This window comes from Eutrigla gurnardus, assembly GCF_963514095.1.
Source record: "Eutrigla gurnardus genome assembly, chromosome: 8".
NCBI classification, from domain to species: Eukaryota; Metazoa; Chordata; class Actinopteri; order Perciformes; family Triglidae; genus Eutrigla; species Eutrigla gurnardus.
The window spans coordinates 15,374,714-15,394,400 of NC_139922.1; the positions used below are offsets into that span (position 1 = coordinate 15,374,714).

At 45.2% G+C, this 19,687-nt stretch overlaps 1 protein-coding gene across 11 annotated transcripts in view; it reads left to right on the top strand.

Moving 5' to 3' along the window:
* Positions 1 to 19,687, top strand: part of casz1 (castor zinc finger 1) — a 95,168-nt gene that overhangs the window by 40,608 nt on the left and 34,873 nt on the right. For 4 of the 11 annotated variants that reach the window (XM_084015747.1, XM_084015744.1, XM_084015748.1 and 1 more), the window contains exon 2: positions 18,431 to 19,003. In XM_084015747.1, the coding sequence (XP_083871873.1) occupies positions 18,475 to 19,003 (529 nt within the window). In that variant the 5' untranslated portion in view covers positions 18,431 to 18,474. Of the gene's footprint in view, positions 1 to 4,068; positions 4,210 to 18,430; positions 19,004 to 19,687 lie in introns of those variants that run through there. The other 7 variants (XM_084015749.1, XM_084015745.1, XM_084015746.1 and 4 more) reach the window with 3 other exon arrangements.

Sequence of the window (19,687 nt, forward strand, 5' to 3'; positions counted from 1 at the left end):
TTTGTCCCGCTGCAAAAGGCCCCATTGTCTGCACATGGTTTGGCTCGGTTTCGTGGGCCAGAGAGCACACGTTCCTGTCACTGAGGCTACCTCCCCTTGGCTTTGGGTCAGGGTGACACCGGGCAGGGGGAGGAGAAAAAAAAAATCCATCACCCCCACACCCTGCCCCCACAAAAATGAATCAAAATTGGAAAACAACATGCAAGGTCCGCCTAATACAGGAACACTTGCAATATGCTGATGTTTTCTTTTGCACACTGTGTTTGCTAAATTGCCTTTGACTGCGTGCATCAGTAATGAAACTTTATGTCCTTGTGGAGAGGGCAGCAAGTCCGTTCCAGTTAGGACCGGGACGATCTCTCCTGTCTGGCTTTTGTGAGACTTCTCCCCCCCCTAATACACGTCCTTATGAATAAATGAAGCCCATGAAGTCATTTTTTCCATATTTGTGTAAATTGCTTTAAAAGCATTTTATCATGTCATAAAAAAGCGCAATTGATCTGCTGGGCTTAGCCCATTGGACAGCTGTGTGTTTTGTTAATGGCCACTTTGCTCCAAGCAGCTTATTAAAAAATTTATATATAAATGCTAAAATTGCATAAATTATTTAGATACAGTAAGCATTTTTTTGTTTTGGTCAGGCAGGGAGGGGCTGTTATCAGTATGGAAATTTACCATAGTATATTATCTGCTGAAATACAGTAATATATCTGCCCAGACACATATGGGTCCTCCTCACTGCACCCCCATACATGCAGAGGCGCAGGGAAAAAAGTATATATTTTTTGATGACTTCGTTTCAGCAACCACGGAATGTCACCCATATCCTGGTTGATTGTACTTTCGAGTTTTATGATGTTTTTCCATTGATTTGTTTCCCCGGCGCAGCTGCCGACCTCTATTGAGGGACGAACGTAATCAGCGCTGACGCAAATTAGATGGTTATTCGTTTCGAAAATTGACAGAAAAACAATAAAAAAGATGAAATGCTCCCAAATCAATAGATATAATGAAATTCAAATAATCCGAGAGATGAGGTCTCCATGGCAACTGATAATGTGGAAAAGAAAACAATTTAATAAAGGACAGACACGCTTTGAAAACAGATTGGGGAGGGGGGTGGGGGGTGGCTGTAAAGCGGGGAGAGGAGAGGAAAGCAGAGCAGAGGAGAGAGAGGAGGTGGGGAGATGGAGGGATAGAGAGAGGGAGGGAGGGAGGGAGGGAGGGAGGTGGAGGGGTGTTTGTGGCTGTAGTGGTTGCTCTATAGCTTGTTTCCCCCGGCGTGTGAAGGATCTGTGTCTGTCCCAAGGACACCGGAATAATTAGAAAAGCTTTCAGGCCAGAAAGTGCAGATTCAGGTTTTAATACACAAAATTATTTCAGGGGCAGTGAATCGGAAAACCATTTGTTGGTGACCTTCCTGAGAGGCCTCCCCCCCTCCCCGGTACAGGGCAAGATGGAGGCTATGTGGCAGCACCGCACTGAGTTATGGCATATTTGTGTTTTTATAGAGGCAGGGGGAATGGAGTTGGGGAAGTTGGGAGGGGGATGTGGGGGTAACGGTGCGTGTGTGCAGTTGTGTTTTAGTGTGTGTGTGTGTGTGTGTGTGTGTGTGTGTGTGTGTGTGTGTGTGTGTGTGTGTGTGTGTGTGTGTGTGTCTGTATGCGCGCGTGAGTGTGCGAGTGCATGAGTTTGGAGGCGGGTCATAGGCAGACCTTCGTGATGTGTGTGTGCGCGGGTCTGGCAGGGGTTTAGGAAGAGGGAGGGAGAGCAAGAGACAAGAGGGAGAAAGTGAGGCAGCGAGAGAAACAGGGAAGTTGCGGATCCGGCTGTATTTACAGATCAGTTGTCAAAGGGAGCCATTTAAGGGGAATGCGCCCGTTCCTGCACCGTGACAGGCGAGGTGCCTGTTTAAAAAGCAAAAAGACAACTATGAACCTGAGAGGGAGATAGTCAAACACAGGCTTTTTTTCTGTTGAAGACAGACAGAGCAGGGGGGTGGCAAGGGAAGCGAGTGGGTGTTAAGTGACTTCATTTGTAGTCTATTTAAGGTATGTTTTACTTGTCCTTGTGCTGCTCCTCCAACATTTAACACAGGGGCTGCATTCTAGTTAGCACAGCAAGGGAATAATGATTGAGTGCATCGTTCTTATTTCCTGTAAATACAAATTACTTTCCTTCATCTGCCTAAAAACCTGTATTTGATTTCGGTCTTGCTGTCGAGGGAGATTTGCTACTGATGCAAACAGTGATAAGAGTCAACCAAGAGAACGGCTCTGTTTCCCTCATTAGCTTATCACGACTTTTAAGTAAGTACACTTTCTGGTGGCTTTATTCAACATCCGTGTCCTGTTCCTTTAACATCCTATTTTCTTTATTACACTTTGTCAACGTTTTGAAGGCAGTCTGGTTGGGCGTTGGAGCCTTGTCTGTCAAGCAGTGACTACTATTTTTGTGTCATTAGAAGGCTTTGTTTGACTCAAATAAAAGGTGATCCACCCTCTGTTCAAATGATACAAACAGCAGGTCCGGGATATCACGTCTTGAGTACAGATACCCTTATCCTGTTCCAGGCAGCAATAAATGGAAAAACAAGTCCTCGCACAGAGCTCGGCCTGATAATTACTGTTCTGATATTTTAATAGCATAGGATCCTGATCAAGATCATTGCTTTCCTGCAATATAAGCACCATAAAAGTTGAGCAATATTTGATAAAAAAAAAAAAGAAAAGAGAATGCGGGATCAAGTTCCACATAGTGTTAATCTTAGTCCTTGGCTTGAATTAGTTTGTTGCTTAATACATAATTTAGGTGTACAAAGAGTATTCTTTCATCTCCTATCTTCTGTTGAACAAAGGTTTCATTCCTATTCTCACTTTTTTTGTTAAAGCATAATTCAGTTGTGAACACGATGTTGTACACAGAAGATAATTAAAAGCTTGTAGAAACTCTGATGGATCTGCCTTTTCTTTTCATCGGGGGAATCTGCCCTTATTCAAAGGAGAGACAGAGATCAGACATTCTTCAGCAGGACAGCTAATATTCTCCAGTATTGATATTGCAATGTGAAAAGTGCCCCACAAGTAGGAGAGAAACTAGAAATTCCCCACCGTACACTAGCTAAGAGCCTACAAATATAACATGCCAGTGTCAATGAATACTGTTTTCTTTTTTTAAATAATAAAAAATAACCACACACACACACACACACACACACACACACACACACACACACACACAGATATAACAGAGACCAGAGATACAAGAGCCGATAGACATCCGCCTTGTGTTTGTGTGTGTACATGCACAGTGACACACATAGGGCACAAAACACATGTTATCACTGTCAACAGCAGCAGTAGCAAACAGCGGCAGTTTTTCTGTGTGTGTCTGTGTGTGTGTGTGTATGCTCTCTCTCTCTCTCTTCTCTCTGAGGGACCCACTGTAAGTCAATCTGTGTGTTCATATGCCTGTTAGTGACTGAGTGTGTGTGTGTTTGTGAGCTACTACTGTACTACACTTCAGGGGCCAGGAGCCTGGACCAAGCCTCGCCGAACAGTGCTGGAAAGGGCCGAGGGCCAGCTCCCTGTGTGCACACCACCCACTTGACACCTGTCTCTCTCTCTCTCTCTCTCTCTCTCTCATACACACACACACACACACACACACACACACACAGCTCCTACAGCCGTGCTGCTCGGCACAGGGCTCTCATTGTAGCAGTGACAGGAGGGCGCCCGTTAAGTGGCTCTCTCTTCCTGGGGCCTGTGTGTGTGTGTGTGTGTGTGTGTGTGTGTGTGTTGTCCCCCATGTGGCTGTGGGGTGGAGAAGGGCGATGAAGGACCCCTACTGGTAAAGTGGGTAAACTCGCACAGTCTCTCGACATCTGTGCTAGGAGAAAGGGGGTGGGTAAGGAGGGAGGGGGAGAGAGAGAAGGAGAGGGGGTGGGTAAGGAGGGAGGAGAGATAGACGGAGAGAGAGGAGGACAGAGTGGGAAAGAGGAAGAGGAAGGAGTGAGAAAGAGAGAGGGAGGGAGAGATACAGAAGGAGAGGGGGAGAGAGAGGGGGGGGGGGAGAGAGAGATAGATAGAGAGAGAGCTGAGCCTTGGCAGAGAGCAGTTGAGGAGAAAATGCCTTGCTTTGTGGAGAGAATTCTTCCAGGGCAGGAGGGAGAGGTGAGACAGAGCGCAGAGGGCGGTCTGCTGCCAGGTAAGTCTCAACACACCTTCCCCCCCCCCTCCCTCTCTCTCTCTCTCTCTGTCTCTCTCCTGCGTGCTCTCTCTCTCTCTCTCTCTCTCTCCGTCTTCCCCCTCACACAGGAGTTGAGTGCTACCTCGAGGTGAACGGGTCTGCTACTAGTTGCAGTTGGCATGAGTCAGGCACGCATGTGTAGTGATGTGGTGGGTGGTGTCAGAGAGAGAGTGTGTGTGTGTGTGTGTGTGTGTGTGTGCGTGTGTGAGAGAGAGAGAGTGTGTGTGTGTGTGTGTGTGTGTGTGTGAGAGAGAGAGCCTGGGTGAGACTGAGGAAACAGAGCAGGTGTAATGATTGTCTTTTTGGAAGTAAAAAAAAATTGCAGTTTTTAATTACAAATGCACATTTGCGTCTATAGTGCACCGGATGTCAGTGATGTGTTTAATTAGTTTTAATGGTGTGTTGCTTCCTCAAAAGTTTTGTTGTTGACTTTCTGTACTTATGCCTTATAGCACCCCTCACTTCCACCTTTGTATATGCTGCAGTTACATTTATAACATTCAATGGTGGATAAATTCAAAGACTGTACTGAACAATTTTGAGGTGCTTTTTCTTTCTGTCCTATTCTACCTTTCTCTATTCTATTTATTCACATTAAGTAAATAAAGATTCATATTTTACTAATAAAAATATATATGATCAGCTTATAAAATGTGACGCATTCTAAAAGATTAATCTACCCAACAGTATATAGCTTGATATTACTTCACTTTGAGCAGCCCACTAAACACACAGCAATACTGAAATGTTGTTTACATGTTAATCAGGAATAATAATCCATACATTATAATATAACACTCTGAACTTCCCCTTTTGTTGTTATGAGTATTTTTTTTACTTTTGATTACTTTTTTTATTTTTTACTTATGAACTTTTTAAGTACAGATTTGTGCTTTTTTTAATGCTGAACTTTTACTTGTAATTGAGTATTTTTAAATTGTGGTGTTTCTACTTTTACATATGGGATCTGAATACTTTATCCACCACTAATTACACATTACTTTATAGCAAATACTTTTTATTTATTATAAAGCAATTTCGGGCTGTTAAAGCGATCAAAGGCTACAAAATACACTTTAATTGAGAGATCTAAATACACCGTTCCGCATGCTAAAAATAGCAATTATTAAAAAAAGCACCTAAAATCCCTCCACTCTAACGTCAAGTGCAGATGTTTTCGGATGTGAGATGAGGTAATTTGTGGTGTTGGTCTAGATTGATCCGGTTGTTTAGATACAGATTTGATGGAGAGGTTTGTCATCGGAGGGATTTTCCACTCTGCTGATGTAAACAGTGTTCTGTTGAAGAAAGACTAAAGAGTCTTTTTTCTCCCTCGTGGAGACACAGTTCTGAGAGGAATAATCCTCCTCATGTACAATTAGATTGTCTCCTTTTGGTAAAATAAATACTGTGCCTGCGAACATAAACCCAGATTTGCATGCGGCCACATGCGGGTGTCTGTCTCTCAAACAGCCACTACCTCGGCCTGGGCCTGATATTTCTTGTTGAGGCCCACAGGAGGAAAAAAAAAAGAGAAGAAAGACGAGGCAGAAGTTGGCCGGCTCTAACTTCACGCTCGCTGTTTATTTGTTTTTATAACAAATGGAACCAGCTACCCGAGTGAAAGGTGAAGTCGGAATTGAATTTGGCTTGCGTTACCGTGGCGATCTGGCAACCGCTCCCGAGTCCCATAGGACTGCTCTGGTTGCTGTGTGCCGGGCGCGTGTGCTTGTTATTTATCTGGTGTGTGTGTGTGTGTGTGTGTGTGTGTGTGTGTGTGTGTGCGTTTGAATAGTGGGTGGTGGTAGCAGCATTCACGAGAGAGACATTTTACTAAGCAGACATTTCCCCCTCTGTTTTCACTCTGACCTGGTAGGAGATTGATGACTGAATTGTGGAGTACATGTTAACAGTAACTGGTGATTTATGAAGATACTTAGGGTAAGTGAGGCCGCACAGGCTGGAGGGGAAGAAAAAGATACAGCCTTTTAAGTTAATGCAGAACTATAGCCTTTTTAAGTAATAATTGTTATTACCACTTGCTGGGTTGGAAGAGAGGTCTGAGTGAGAATTGAATATGCACCAAATGCATTATGAAGTTTCTCCTATTTTCCATTGGCCTTCGACCTGTCTGTGTTTCTGACCTATAAAGTTTGACTTCACATTGCAGTTTTTGTAAGGAAACAAAGAACGGAAAAAGAAATTCAGGAATTCAAAGATCTGCACTTATAAAGATGAATACATATTCAGATCCATTTATGTACCTTAATTGAAATATTTTAATTGGGGAAAAAAATCCTGTAAACCACAGTGGAAAACTTTTCTCCCTTGCACTGCAACAAGTGCACTGTGTTTTGGCAGCCCCCCCCCTCCATCAGCCAAAGATCCCTCAGAAAATCCGCATGCAATTTTAGAAGAATCATACTCTTTCCCTTTCCTCGGCTCGTGAACTCCCTTGATATTATGTAGACGGAGAATCCTCCTCTCTATTCAAATATGAGATTCAATCCACTTGGTTGTGATCTATAGCATTTTTAAGGAATAAAGCAATTTTAGGGAATACGGAATAGTGCTTCCTCTGGAAGAAGGATGGCTTTCATTTTTTTCAAGGCACCTCTTAGACTGAGTGAAATGTTTCCCCTGTTCGCTCAGGGACGACTTTATTTCTTACCAGGGATTTAACACTCACTCAGTCCCCTCATAAATACAGCGTCCCTCAGCCCTTCGCTAGCCATAACTCATGCACTAACTCTCTAGCTAACTAAACTCATATAGCAGAGCCAACACTTGTTTGTCTTTTACCTCAGCCTTTCCCTCTCTCACTCTGCCTCCCCCCCACCCTCAGCTGATTTATACGTGACAGAATCTTCTCTGACTACCGTCTCACCAGGCTCCTGCGCTGATCTCCTTGGCCCACTCGTGGAGTGGGTTTTAGAAAGAAATGTGCATTTGAATATGAGCCAACCTAATCTCCTTGAGGCTATTTAGAGTGAGCCTAATGCTCCAAGAATGAGCGAGAAAAACACCGGGGGAAAATGCGGACGTCCCTCACGGCGTGTCACGACACAACTCGGGTCTCGCAAAGAAGCGAGTCTTTGATTTGCTGATGAAAATCTCTCTGCGAGGCAAAGGACATAAAATTCCTGCCTTTAAGGCACCTGTTGAAGAACCTCTGTGTCGGTCTTTGTCTGCGGTTCTTTCGCTTTTGTCTTTGCTGCATTTATGGCACCTACCTGTGGAATTTCTTTTCTTTTTAAGCATGTTATCTCAATGGTACAATAAATAGCAGCCGATAAGCTTTCAAGTCATTTCACTTTCAGCAGATGAAAGTGCTCAGGTGGGATATTACATTAGGGCGGAAGTCTTTACTGATCTGGTGCCGATTGGCATTTTGGGAGGAGAGTCTTTCTGGCACGGTTCCTGCTTTGGTTGTTAACAGCCTGCTGGTACCTTCTGTTCTCTCAGCTCCTCGAGCATCTGAAGACCCTCTGAAGTCAAAATCACCCATTTTGATGTCTCGTGGCAGCACCCCGACGTTTTGTTGTATTTGCGTCTGAAAACAAAGGCCCCGCTTGGAGGAATTACCTCCCTCCATCTGACATTGGCGTCAGATGGAGGGAGGAGGGTACTGTTCCTCTTTTAGCCCCCCCACCCCACACCCCCTCCCCGATCTCCTTGCTGTCCTTCCGTTCTTTTTGATCTAACCGTCAAATCTCCCCTGGTTTTTATGAGTGACGTTTACCCGAGAGCGGCTAGGGAAATGGCTGGCTGAAGAAGACGTTTGAGAAAATGCGCCTGAGCAAGCTATCACCTTTGATAAAGCCATAGCTCCAGTGGGAGAGGAAGAAGAAAGCCAACGAGTAAGAGCATTGTTGGTAATGGAAAATGCCATCCAAGAGGGAGCATCTCTCTGATCCCAGCCTGTTAAACCAACAATGTATAGTACAACAGATACTGCAGTGGAACATCAAGCACTTCTCTGTTGTTGTAACACAATGAGTGTTTGACCCAGAGGACTGATCTGAATCTGGGGTACTACACTGGTGTCTTTATTGCGCATCAGCTGGGCACCAAATAATCTCATAATACAGCGCTCGCACACACTCGGCGAGTCACACTGGTGCCGCCGCAAACACCGGCATACCTTCAGCTGTGTCACCAGTTGGCAAAAAAGCTGGCATGTCACTTGAAAGCGGCTGCGAAAAAAGAAAGAAATAATGGGTAAGTGGAGGGTGGTCGGAGGCACGGAGTGCAAGAAATGTTAGCTTTGGTAATTACTACCTCCATAGAAAAGCAGTGGAGAGGACAGTGAGGCAAGCGGGCGCAGGAAGGAGGCCCCGTGTGCAGATAATGAAGGGGTATCATTGTAGCTCTGACAGCGTTAATCTTAGAGTGCTCCACAGTGTGTGTGTGTGTGTGTGTGTGTAGCATTCTGCAGGGGTGTATGGAGGTTGTGGTGCAGTGTCATTGCGAGACCGCTCCACCTGACGGTGGTACAGTTTATCCAACCACGTTGGCAGTTGCCGCCGACAATCTCGCCGACAACCCTCCGTCGGCGCGGCCTCTCGCTCATCCCGAAACGCGGCGATTAACCATCATCACTAAACTTGTCCTTGTCGCAGAAGAGGAAGTGATAAAAAAAAAAGAGAGTGGAAAAAAAAGGGGAAAGAGCAGTCCAACTTTCTTTGTGCCAGGCTTTTTCTTTTCTTTTCTTTTTTTTTTTCCCTCTTCCCATTTGAAGTTGTGAGACACTCATTTAAGCCTCATTGCACACCAACACTCAACACACGAGAAAGTGTTATGAATATGTATCAACACAGCATATGGCAGCGGTAGCGCTGGGACTAGGTGTGTCCAGAAGGGTAGAGTGCTGCCGATGCATTATTCTCCATTCAAATTACCACGGTAAGAATGCAGCGGGGAGCTGGGAGGTGTTCTCCACCTCTTTAGACGGGCCAGGAGAAGAACGTGGATCATGCGAAACAGCAGGAATGGAGGAGCTGTGATGAGCACAGTAGTAGGCCAGCCGACTTTCCTTGATTTGGTAGATTTTTTCGGGCAGGTTCAAACCCAGCGCTTGCTGACACGAGCGTGATTAAAAGTGATATTTCTGACACATTAGGATGCGCACGGGAAGTAACCTCCTCTAAAGCGTTCATTATTAGATGCATGACAGACCTGAATATTTATAAAATAGGTTTTAATAATTAATAGCAGCAATCTGCTCCCGTAATTCATCAGATTTGCACTTCAACAGAGTATCCGTTTTCACTTTAAAATAATAATAAGAGGAATATTAATGTCGGAGAAATGTAAAACGGGCAGCTGGATCCAGCGCAAATAGGCGAACGCTGCGCGTTCACTTCTGAGGCTTTTCCTTTAACCTGTCACTTTTCAAATAAAATTACCTTTTCAGCCGTCAACACGGCGCCTGCTTGTAAACCTTCAGTTGTTTGTGCTCGACAATTTAGCGAGGAGCTTCTTATAAATGTGGCACGTCATGAGGATAATGTGGGTTTGGTGTAGAATGCAAAAGAAGTCGCTGTGGTTTTCATCAAAAGCAAATTTATTTGTTTGAGTCAACTTAGCAGCACTTCCTTTGTATACTCAGACCCAAAATAGACAGCACCTTTTTTTTTTTTTTTATCCCTGTAAAGCAGCTTTGCTTGTTTTATCTTTTCACAGTCATTTGACATTTTTTTCTCTCCTCTCCCTTATTTTGAGTGTTGTTTTATCACACCTTCAAATTCAGTCGTGGCATATTTCTCCTTCCACTGAACTCCCAGAAACAAAAAATTTCCTGTTGTAGGTGTAAAACTGCCACGTTTAAGTTCCGCCTTCCAGTTCACATTGAACTTTTGGTTAAAGCACGCTGTTTCAGCACCCATCGCTGACACGGCGGCGTGTTTATCCTCGCCGTGGATCAGTTTTTCCCTCATTGTGTAGAAACGTCAGTGTGCGTATTCGACAGTTTGCGTCTCGGGGCCAAATGATGTGACCTGCAGCTACTAGACTAGAGAGGAGCAGAAGGAGAGCACGGCCCACAATGCCCTGCTGTCAGGCAGCACACACACACACACACACACACACACACACACACACACACACACACACACACGTTTTCACCATGTACTATGCACGTACTCACGCTCCCACAACCGTTCACGGACACCCTTTAAAATGTCATATATCATATCAACCCTATTGTCACTTTCATCCTGCCTATCAGAAAAGTAGAAGATAACAAAGCAAAGTTCTGGCAGCTGAGTCACAGCCGCGGGGTCTAAAATGCAAATTCCACAAGCAGGAAGGCTCATTCCCATCACTTCCTCTCTTAGCCCTACAAAGAATGTATTTTGATCAAACTTTAATCATGCTTCATACGAAGAATACTTTCATTGCTGAAAGTGTAGAATACGATTTTAGAAAAAGGCTCAGACTTTGAGGGAGCCGTGGATCACCTTTGGACAGGTAGGGAACCGGCTCAGGGTGACATTTTAACGGGCACCTGTGATTCATTCTACGGCATATATAGTCCGAAAAAGAGGGAAAGTCTGTCAGGCAGAGCAAATGTTTTAATGGGAGCCAGGGATCGATGTTGTCAGCGCGTGGCATCCTGTCTGGAAATACATGCTGTTTTGGGTTAATGTCAACCCCCTTCTTTCTTTTCAAGGAGAGAGAGGAGAGAGAAAAGAGCAAAGGGAGGAAGGAGAGAGGAGATGGGAAGGAGGTCAACGAGATCGGATGCAAACGTTCCAAACCGGGCCGATATTTAGGGAAATTGCTTGAAAAACATTGACTTGCGCTCTCGTTCACAAGGCCCCCGTATCTGAAAAACAAATTTGAAACGTAACCTTGGAAATCAATTAAGAAGTCCCCGGGAGCTTGGGGGGGGGGGGGGAGGTTATTTTTTCCTCCCTCCCTACATGTTCTTTTTCCTCTCCACTTAACGGGGGACTCGGATCTGCCCATCAGAACGCTGCCTTGTGTGAGGAGGCTTTGTCAGAGGGGGCATTATTTAATTTTTTTTTTCCACGGCAGAGTGCCTTATATGCTGTCAAAATGTCTTACGAGTCTTATTAAAGAAATGCCACAGTTCATTTCCTTGTAATGCAATTCATATGCTGGTGAAAGGGGGCATGTCTAAAGATCTAAACAGCTTTGCTTTTTAGGCTTCACATTAGGGGTTATCTGTGAGGGCTTGTCATTGATTGACATTATCTGGACCGACAGGGCCTCATATCAAGGTTAACCTCGTGGACGAGAGTGCCACCCGAACAACGGACACACAAACACACTCGCTCACCCACACCCGTAGTCAAATAAGGCACGCTCTCCCTGACTTCCTGTCGAGCAGGGTGCTACGTACTGTATGTGTGCCGGCTTCATCTGTGCGTGTGTGTGTGTGTGTGTGTGTGTAAGCCAGGTGGAGATTTCCAGACTTAATTGATAACTAATGGAGCGGCGTGTGCTGAGTTTACCCTGGAGGATTGACACTGTGTGTGTGTGTGTGTGTGTGTGTGTGTGTCCTGCAGTGAGATAGAGGGAGTAGGTGATGGTAAGAAGATGGGGATGACTTACTCAGCAGCGTAGCTCCAGATTCTGGTAAATTAAATATGGCCCCCAAAGATAATGACATGGAGTGACATATACCAGTCTGGCGGCTCCTGACCTCTTAGGTGAGCAGGCTGTTCACTTCGCCGCAGCAGAAAGTGTGCGAGTAACACACACAATACACACACACACACACACACAAATCTCCCCTTCTCCCTCCCAACAAGCCACAAAGGCAAAGAGAGATCCCCGTGACCAAAATACAACTGAAGCAGTTAATCTGTACAGATATTAGCTCAAGGGCCCTTGAGAGGTGCACCGCTGAGCTCCGTCTCCGTTGCAGTACCCACACTGGCTTGCAGCCGCACCGAGCGCGGCAACCATGAGGGAGGGACACAGGGGTCGTCTGCTCATTTACCATGGCGGGTTGGCTTATCAAATTGCACTCCTGGTGTCTTGAAACCGAACATGGGAGCCGAGCTTCAAACAAAGCTGTAGGAATAAATTTCCCCTGTTTCAGTCGGGGGGGGGGGAGTGGGGACTTACGTGCCATTGTGTATTTTTTAAAAGCAAAAGTTTTGTTGCCTCCCGTGACACAAACACTTAGAAATTAAGTCGTCATCTGGTGCCAGCTGTGAGTCCAGATTTGATGTACAATTTTAACAAGTTAGCCGCGTGTCCCATGAATTACCCTGAGCAGCAAACTCGATGAAAGTTGGCTGTTTTGGTACGCGGCTGTCAGAACGGTTCATGTCACTCATGTCAGATTGTTTTTTTTTTCTCTCTCCCTAAGACCATTTTACGCTGCTTGTCCTCTGTTCTGGAAAACACCATAATTACCCTGTTTGTGATGAAGCCCAGAGGGCGTATTTGTCCTTAGATTTCAACTTTCCTGCCTGATTGCCCTCAAGTTCAACGTCTTTCCTCTTCCGCCTGCACTTGAAATATACTTTGTGCTCTTCAGCCATTGTCCTGTGCATTTAGTGTGTGTGTGTGTGTGTGTGTGTGTGTGAGACTGCAGGACAAAGGCAGACACAAACGGCCGCAGTGTTTTCTTTGTGTTTCGCGGCCGTGTGACAGGAGCGTGGCATTTGGCTGAGGGCTTGTGTTTGATAACAGCCCGCGGTCTGAGCCGAGGTGAAATAGTCCAAACGGGTCCTTCAAGGTCGGCATCCCCAGAAAGACAGCACACAACGCGCAAGGTCACGTTCTAGACTAAAAGCAATAAGTGCTTTATTGATAGAAAAAAACAACAAACAGGCAGATGTGCAACCAACTGATTAATAATAAAATACATTTGTGAGAGAGAGAGAGAGAGAGAGAGAGAGAGAGAGAGAGAGAGAGAGAGAGAGAGAGAGAGAGAGAGAGAGGAGCAGGGGGAGGGGGCACAGGAGAGAAGACACCTACCTCCTGACTCTATGTGCACATGTCTGTGTACTTTATGTGTGTGCCTGCATTCATGTACAATATGTTTCACAGAAGAATCTTTATCCTGTAGCGGGACCTAAAAAAAAAAAATCCATTAACAGACCCAGTGGCTAAAAAAAGAACCAAATGTGACAGATTGGCGCTGGTGGCGGTTTCCCGGGTGCACGGTCTCTCTCTCTCTCTCTCTCTCTTCTGTAGTTTGCGTGATGAGTAAAGTACATGTGAAAGCAACGTTTAAAAAGATCACAACTTCTCCTGTTTTGACCGTAATCTCCGTATCTGATCGGTATCGTGTTTTATGACCGAGTCACTGTAGGTTCCTTTTTTTTTTTCCATTCACTTTACGAACAATGTGGCTTTTGTACTGCGCCTACTGTGCTATTATCTTTTTATGAAAATAAGCACAGGGTATTGGACTGTCGTCATCGTTTATGTGCTTTTATCGCTCTCTCGCTCTGCCTCTCTCTCCTAACCTGGCAAACCTGCCAAGTGAGTAGAGCTCCAAAGTGGATCAGTCAGTTGCAGATTTAGATTTGAGGTGGGGAAAGCTAAGTCCCAGTCCCAGCCAAACCAGTTTCTTCAGGAGGACTATGAGAGACAGGAGGGCTACGAGATTTCAATATGTTCTGCCACCCCCTTCCCCTCAGTGATCACCTCGAGTAGTTGTCCCCCCCCCAACCCACACTTCTTGCTCCTTGGTAGCGTGTACCCGCCTTAACACCCCCCTCTCCAAATCCCTTCTCTACATAAACTTCTCCTCAGATGTGCCCACCCCTAAACCCCCATCTATCAACTAGTTGGCAATGGCATTGTTTTTAATCATCAGAACCTCAAAATTATTATTATCGCTTCTGATGCGGCAATTAAAACTTCAGGTCAGAGGCACAACGAGCGGTGATCAGCAGCCGAGCTGAGAAGTTTTAATTAGACGATCAGAACCATTAATGCACAAAAAAAAGGTGTGCGCTGGGAAATTAACGGGAACGTCTTAATCAGGGTTAGCGACTCCGAAGAGGAGTCAAGTGAACAGAGAGCAAAAAACAAATCATTTCCGCACCACTGGGACAAAACTCAATTAAATATGCATGCGGAAAAATGGAAATTTCTCAGCATCGTCTGCACCGACTGTTGGAAAACTGTGGCAAAATCTCACGGCGGGGTCGACGACCTGCTTATTGTTATTCTTGTGTAATAAAAATGAGAGAGGGGCCAGATGCCTGGGTCTGTGTGTCGTGGCGTAGTTGTCCATCAGTGGCTTTCCGCTTGACTTCCTTGCGGCTACCGCGGCCTCTCTACCATGCAGAGGGGGGGAGAGAGAGAGAGAGGGAGAGAAGAGGAAAACATTCTCTTCCTGCAAGCTGTAAATTTGCAAAAATAAAAACATGATAATTTCCAAGTGTGTCTGTGTATGTTTGCCTGTGTGGCTCAGTGATTTTCCCTGAAACACTCGTGCACACACACGCTCTCGCACACATACATCTCCCTTGAGAGCCGGAGACACAAAAGGTTCACTGAGCTACATACAGGGAGCCGCGGCCCCGCCGATTAATCTGCCAAAGGTTCATAAAGTTATAACTGGGATATTTTAAAGAGCTCTCGGTTGCATATTGTAAAATAATCCTGAGCTGAACAGACATCTCCCAGACCCTGTTTGTATTAATTAACTTGTGATATTGCAGGGGGGGGTGGGTGGTCCCTGTGTCAGTCATGTTGAACTCAGCAGGAATCTCCAACAAGCCCTGTACCTGTGTTTGATTAGGTGAAGAGATAAGCCTTCAGTTTAAACAGGTAATATCTATGTCTCTTATATACGGACCCTCCCGTGTGCTCGCTCCGCACTAACACGGCGGGGAGCGGCCTTGTTTATGGTGCGGCGCTGCACTTTGAATGAACAATAACGTCAAGTTATTCAATTTTCTACACGTTGTTTATGTGACTTTGCATCTTCCATGAGGTGATTAAACTACCGTTTTGGACACAAGCTGCCCCCGTCTTATATGACGGATGGATGTAAAGCCGTGACCCTGCCAGTCACAGCCGGTCTCAACCGCCACATCTTTTACGCGGCGCTGCCTTGATTACAGTCTGCGCACGTTCACACAAATAATGCACTTCCAACAGCGTTATTAGGATTTGAAACACCACTTGATTGGGCGTGATATCATTCTGGCACACAAACAGAGACACTGCATCAAAAAAAACCCAACAAGACCTGTGGGGCTTAGAGCTGTGGAAGAGCAAGTTTGTCAGTGCAGCGGGCTCGGCTCGAACACAAGCCGTGTCATCCTGCGCTGAGAAGAAACAGACAGCCAAAGAACTTTGATGCACTTATTTTTGACTGAAGATGAAAAAGAACCTGACCGAGTCTAAATGTATTCCAAATAGTTTCGGGACCTTTTCCTCAGGTTTTGGCCTTATACAGACAGTATATGGCACTCCTTTGTGGCCCTGCACTGTTTCCAGTAAAAATAATGTCACGGTTAACGTAAGCAGTCGGAAAAATTAGTTTCAGCTGTTGTTACCGAATTCAAACCTGCCTGTTTGTTTTTTCCAACTCCCAGTGCTTACTGAGGTGTCTCCTCCTTGACAATTAGCACACCAGGCTAAAACAGACGGTAAATAATGTCCAACGCATGTGACAGTGTTGTTTTTCTGTCTGATATTCATTAATAAGGCAGAATGCTTACTGGACTCTCGGAGAGGTGGGGGAGTTGGTCCCAGAGGGAAAAGTTGTTCTTCCATGTAGGTCCCCACAGATTTTATCTCATTGTACGCTATCATGCACACAAACGACTTGAGGTAAACAGCTTGGTGTTACCATGGCAATCCCTATTGTAAGCAAAGGCAAAAAAAAAGCTGCTGTGGACAGAAACCCTCACCATAAATAACAGCGTAGACAGCTTCCATAAACCATCGAACCATAGCGTGCTCCTCCTCACGGGAAGTCCATAATATTACTATTTGTCTTAAGCACGCCCTACCTTTTACAAAGAAAACACTGCATATGTGCTTAAAGCTGCAGGATAATTCAGTTAGAGGCCTGCTTAGATGCTCAACCAGTACTTAATCCTCTACACACCCTGTATTGTTAACAGAAAATCACACATAAATACTCATTAATGGAAAGAAACAACTGTGCCGGGGTCATTTCCTACAAGGAGCTTGAGATTGCAATGCAAAGGAAATCGGTAGTTAAAGCATGAAATACTGAACACAGTAAACGGAAAGAAATGACCTTCACTGCAACACCCAAATGACCTCAATCTTCCTTTGGCAAGTATTTCTGAAAAAAAAAAAAAACTTCACGTCTTTAATAGTTTTTCCAGCTGATTTCTTTTTGTTTTCTTTTTTCAAAAATCGCCGTCTTCCTAAACGTGACCCTTTCACCCCCCGCCTGCAATTGTCTCGCACTAAATTGTACAGTAATGTGCCCCTGATATACTGGCCCCCTCAAAACTACATAATTCCTGAAGCCATTGTTTCGGAGAGGAAGTCTGCAATGTAAATACAGTAACTGAGAAAGCATGTGTGGGGAGCACAGGGTGCATTGTCTGGAGACGGGGGTGATCTGTAAACTCCTTCAAATTGTATATCCTCTAATGATTCCACAGCTTTGCAAAAGAAAATGAAAACAGGATTTTATGTTGCACCGATGTGATTTACATAATGCCGGCAATGGCTCACACATGATTGTGCTTGGCTTTATGGCGAGAGGGGAAAATGAAGAGGCTCGTGCTCATTGTTACGGAAAGTGAATTGAGTCTTTAAAAGAGAACTTTGTTACCTCTCATATCACACGTTTTTGTCTGCTGAAATGGTGCGTCCGTGGCTCACTATAGCGTATTATCTTAACCACAGTGTGGCTGAGTTAAGATTCAATACGACGGCACACAAGGAGACATATCTCTGCTGTGGCATGCTGTTTAACTGTTTTCACAGAGCCTCAAGTGACAAAAGCTTTAGATACGACCGAATAAAAAAAAACGGATTACAAGTTAAAAAGGCATTGTGTGATCCCCGGTGTTTTTTTTTTCTTTTCTTTTTTTTTAATGCAATAAATTTGGTGTTACTCACGGTCACCTCCACCTCCTCCCTGCTTTTTAAAAAGAGTTATTTACAACTTGATAAAGATCTGGCCTTGATTTTGAGTCTGGAAAACGCAGTGAGAAGGTGAACTTTGGTGGCTCTGGAAATAAAGCGAAAGGTAAGAGAGTGCAGTTTCTGCCCTAAAAAGGCAGCTCTGGATATGGAATGCCACAGACAGCTGCTCCTGCCTCATCACAGGACATGTTATAAAGATAGCCACACTTGGGTTGAAATAATGCCACCCATTCCTGCCCCAAAGCACACACTATCACGCTCTATTGTTCAGAGAGGCCGCACTGGGGGTGTGTGTTGAGACTGTGCGGTATGTCTTGTTAAGTTAAGATATGTAAAACATGGTAACTACATTTTTTTTGTTGGATGTATGTGTGTTACTGTCTCGGCTAGAGGGACAGTAAAAAACAGCAGAGGGTGGAATGATGGTACATCACTTTTTTAATAAAGTGACCCAGCAGCCTATACAGAAACAGTTATTGGCTCTAATCCCACTGAACAGCCGACGTGAGAATGCGGCTCCAAAAAGACCAAAAGTGCTCAGTGTTTTCACTCCACATCCTGACAGCTTTAATGCTGTGCAGCCCCCCACTCAGTGGCAGGACCACAGCCTCTCGAGGTGAGAGTGAAGATAACATTTCACAGTGTCTCTATAGCGCTGTCATATGAAGGATTATGTAGCCGTGTATTTGCTGCTTGTAGTACCGTAGGGGGTCTGATACCTATCTGCCTGTGGTTTTTTTTTTTTTCCACCACTGCTTTAAACTCTGAGCTGACCGAAGAGGTGTGACTTAGAAAGATATGTACAGTATCTCCGCGTGTCCTTCCAGTCTTGTGCTGTTATTGTTAAGTGCTTTTGGATGTTATTAATAGCAGCAGTCACCGTTTCGCAGGGTTGTTTTTCAGTGTTGCTGCGATGTTTAAAATCAGTTACTGACGTGGAAAAGTGAGTTCAAACTATGTTTCTGGTGATGCTGAAGTAATTTTTTATAAATTGCCCATTGAGCGAAAAGTTACATATCTTAAACTGTCACACAGATAATGATGATGAACAACATCATCTAACATCTTTTTTTCCTCTTCTTCTCTTTTCCATCAGCTGAAAGGAGTTTATGCACTGAAACGACCTCAGGAAAATCCAAGATGGCCGCCAAAAGGAAAGGTGGCCTAAAACTCAACGCTATCTGTGCCAAGCTGAGCCGCCAGGTGGTGTTCGACAGCAGCTCCCAGAATGCCGAGGGTGACCAGAGTGTAGCAGAAAACAGCGAGCGTGGCAGTTCCCACTACGATGACAACGAGACCAACTTCCCAGAGAGCCTGAACCTCAGCCAGAGCCTGGAGGAGGACCAGAAGAGACGCGAGGCCATCGAGAAGTGGGTGAACGGCGAGTACGGCGACGAGCCGCCAGCTCCCGGCGACAAACGGGAGCATGAACACAAAGTCAGCAATGACGAAGATGGCCCCCCTGAGGGCGTGTACATGGTGCAGCCCACCGGCTGCAGCGACGACGACGACGATGACGACGACAACGCCGAGGAGGCCGAGCCCACGGCGGGTTCTCAGGATGGCAGTTACCATGACGACAAAGAAACTGAAGACAGGCCTTCAAAGGAAAACACCTACATGCCACCAAGCGAGGCCCAAAGTCGCCAAGCACCTTTCTCCTCTACAGGTAAATCTTTCTCTCTTGACGTCTCGGCCGTACCATACATTCAAACATCTTAAACCGCCTTCGCCCTTCAAAACATTCCACTCCATAGTATTAAGGGGCAAATGCTTAGATAGAGGGCACATAAGCTTAAGTGTGCCCATGATTGGAAAGAGACACTCTAGAGTTACATTATGAATAGCCAGTGACATTATTGCACTAAAGACAGATTCAACTGGCAGGCCGGGGAGGGTGGTGGGGTGGGGGGGGCAGGAACTTGTCAGTGTGTGGTTAACGGCACAAAGAAATTCAGAAACGGAGTAGGCTTACAACGCGAGGCTGTTTATGCACTCTCCCAGCAGCTGTGGGCCAAGAGCGCATGGCAGGACCAGGCTAAGCTTCATATTACACCCAGGATTACATATTGAGTCTTTGATTTTCCCTAAGCTCACTAAACTTAGCCACCGCTTCAAACTCCTCTATTGCACAGAGTTGGAGTCTGCCGTGGAGGAGCTCTGGGTTTTTTTTTTTCTTCCTTCCCCACAGTTGTCAAATCCAAGAGATCTATTGTCAAATATGTCAGAAATAGGGAAGTTATAGTGCAGTGCCAAACGACGCTTAAGTATGTTATTATCTTCTCACAAACAACCGTCACTCTGTGTGTTTGTTGTGAGCAGATTTGGACATATTTTAAGAAACACCTTTATA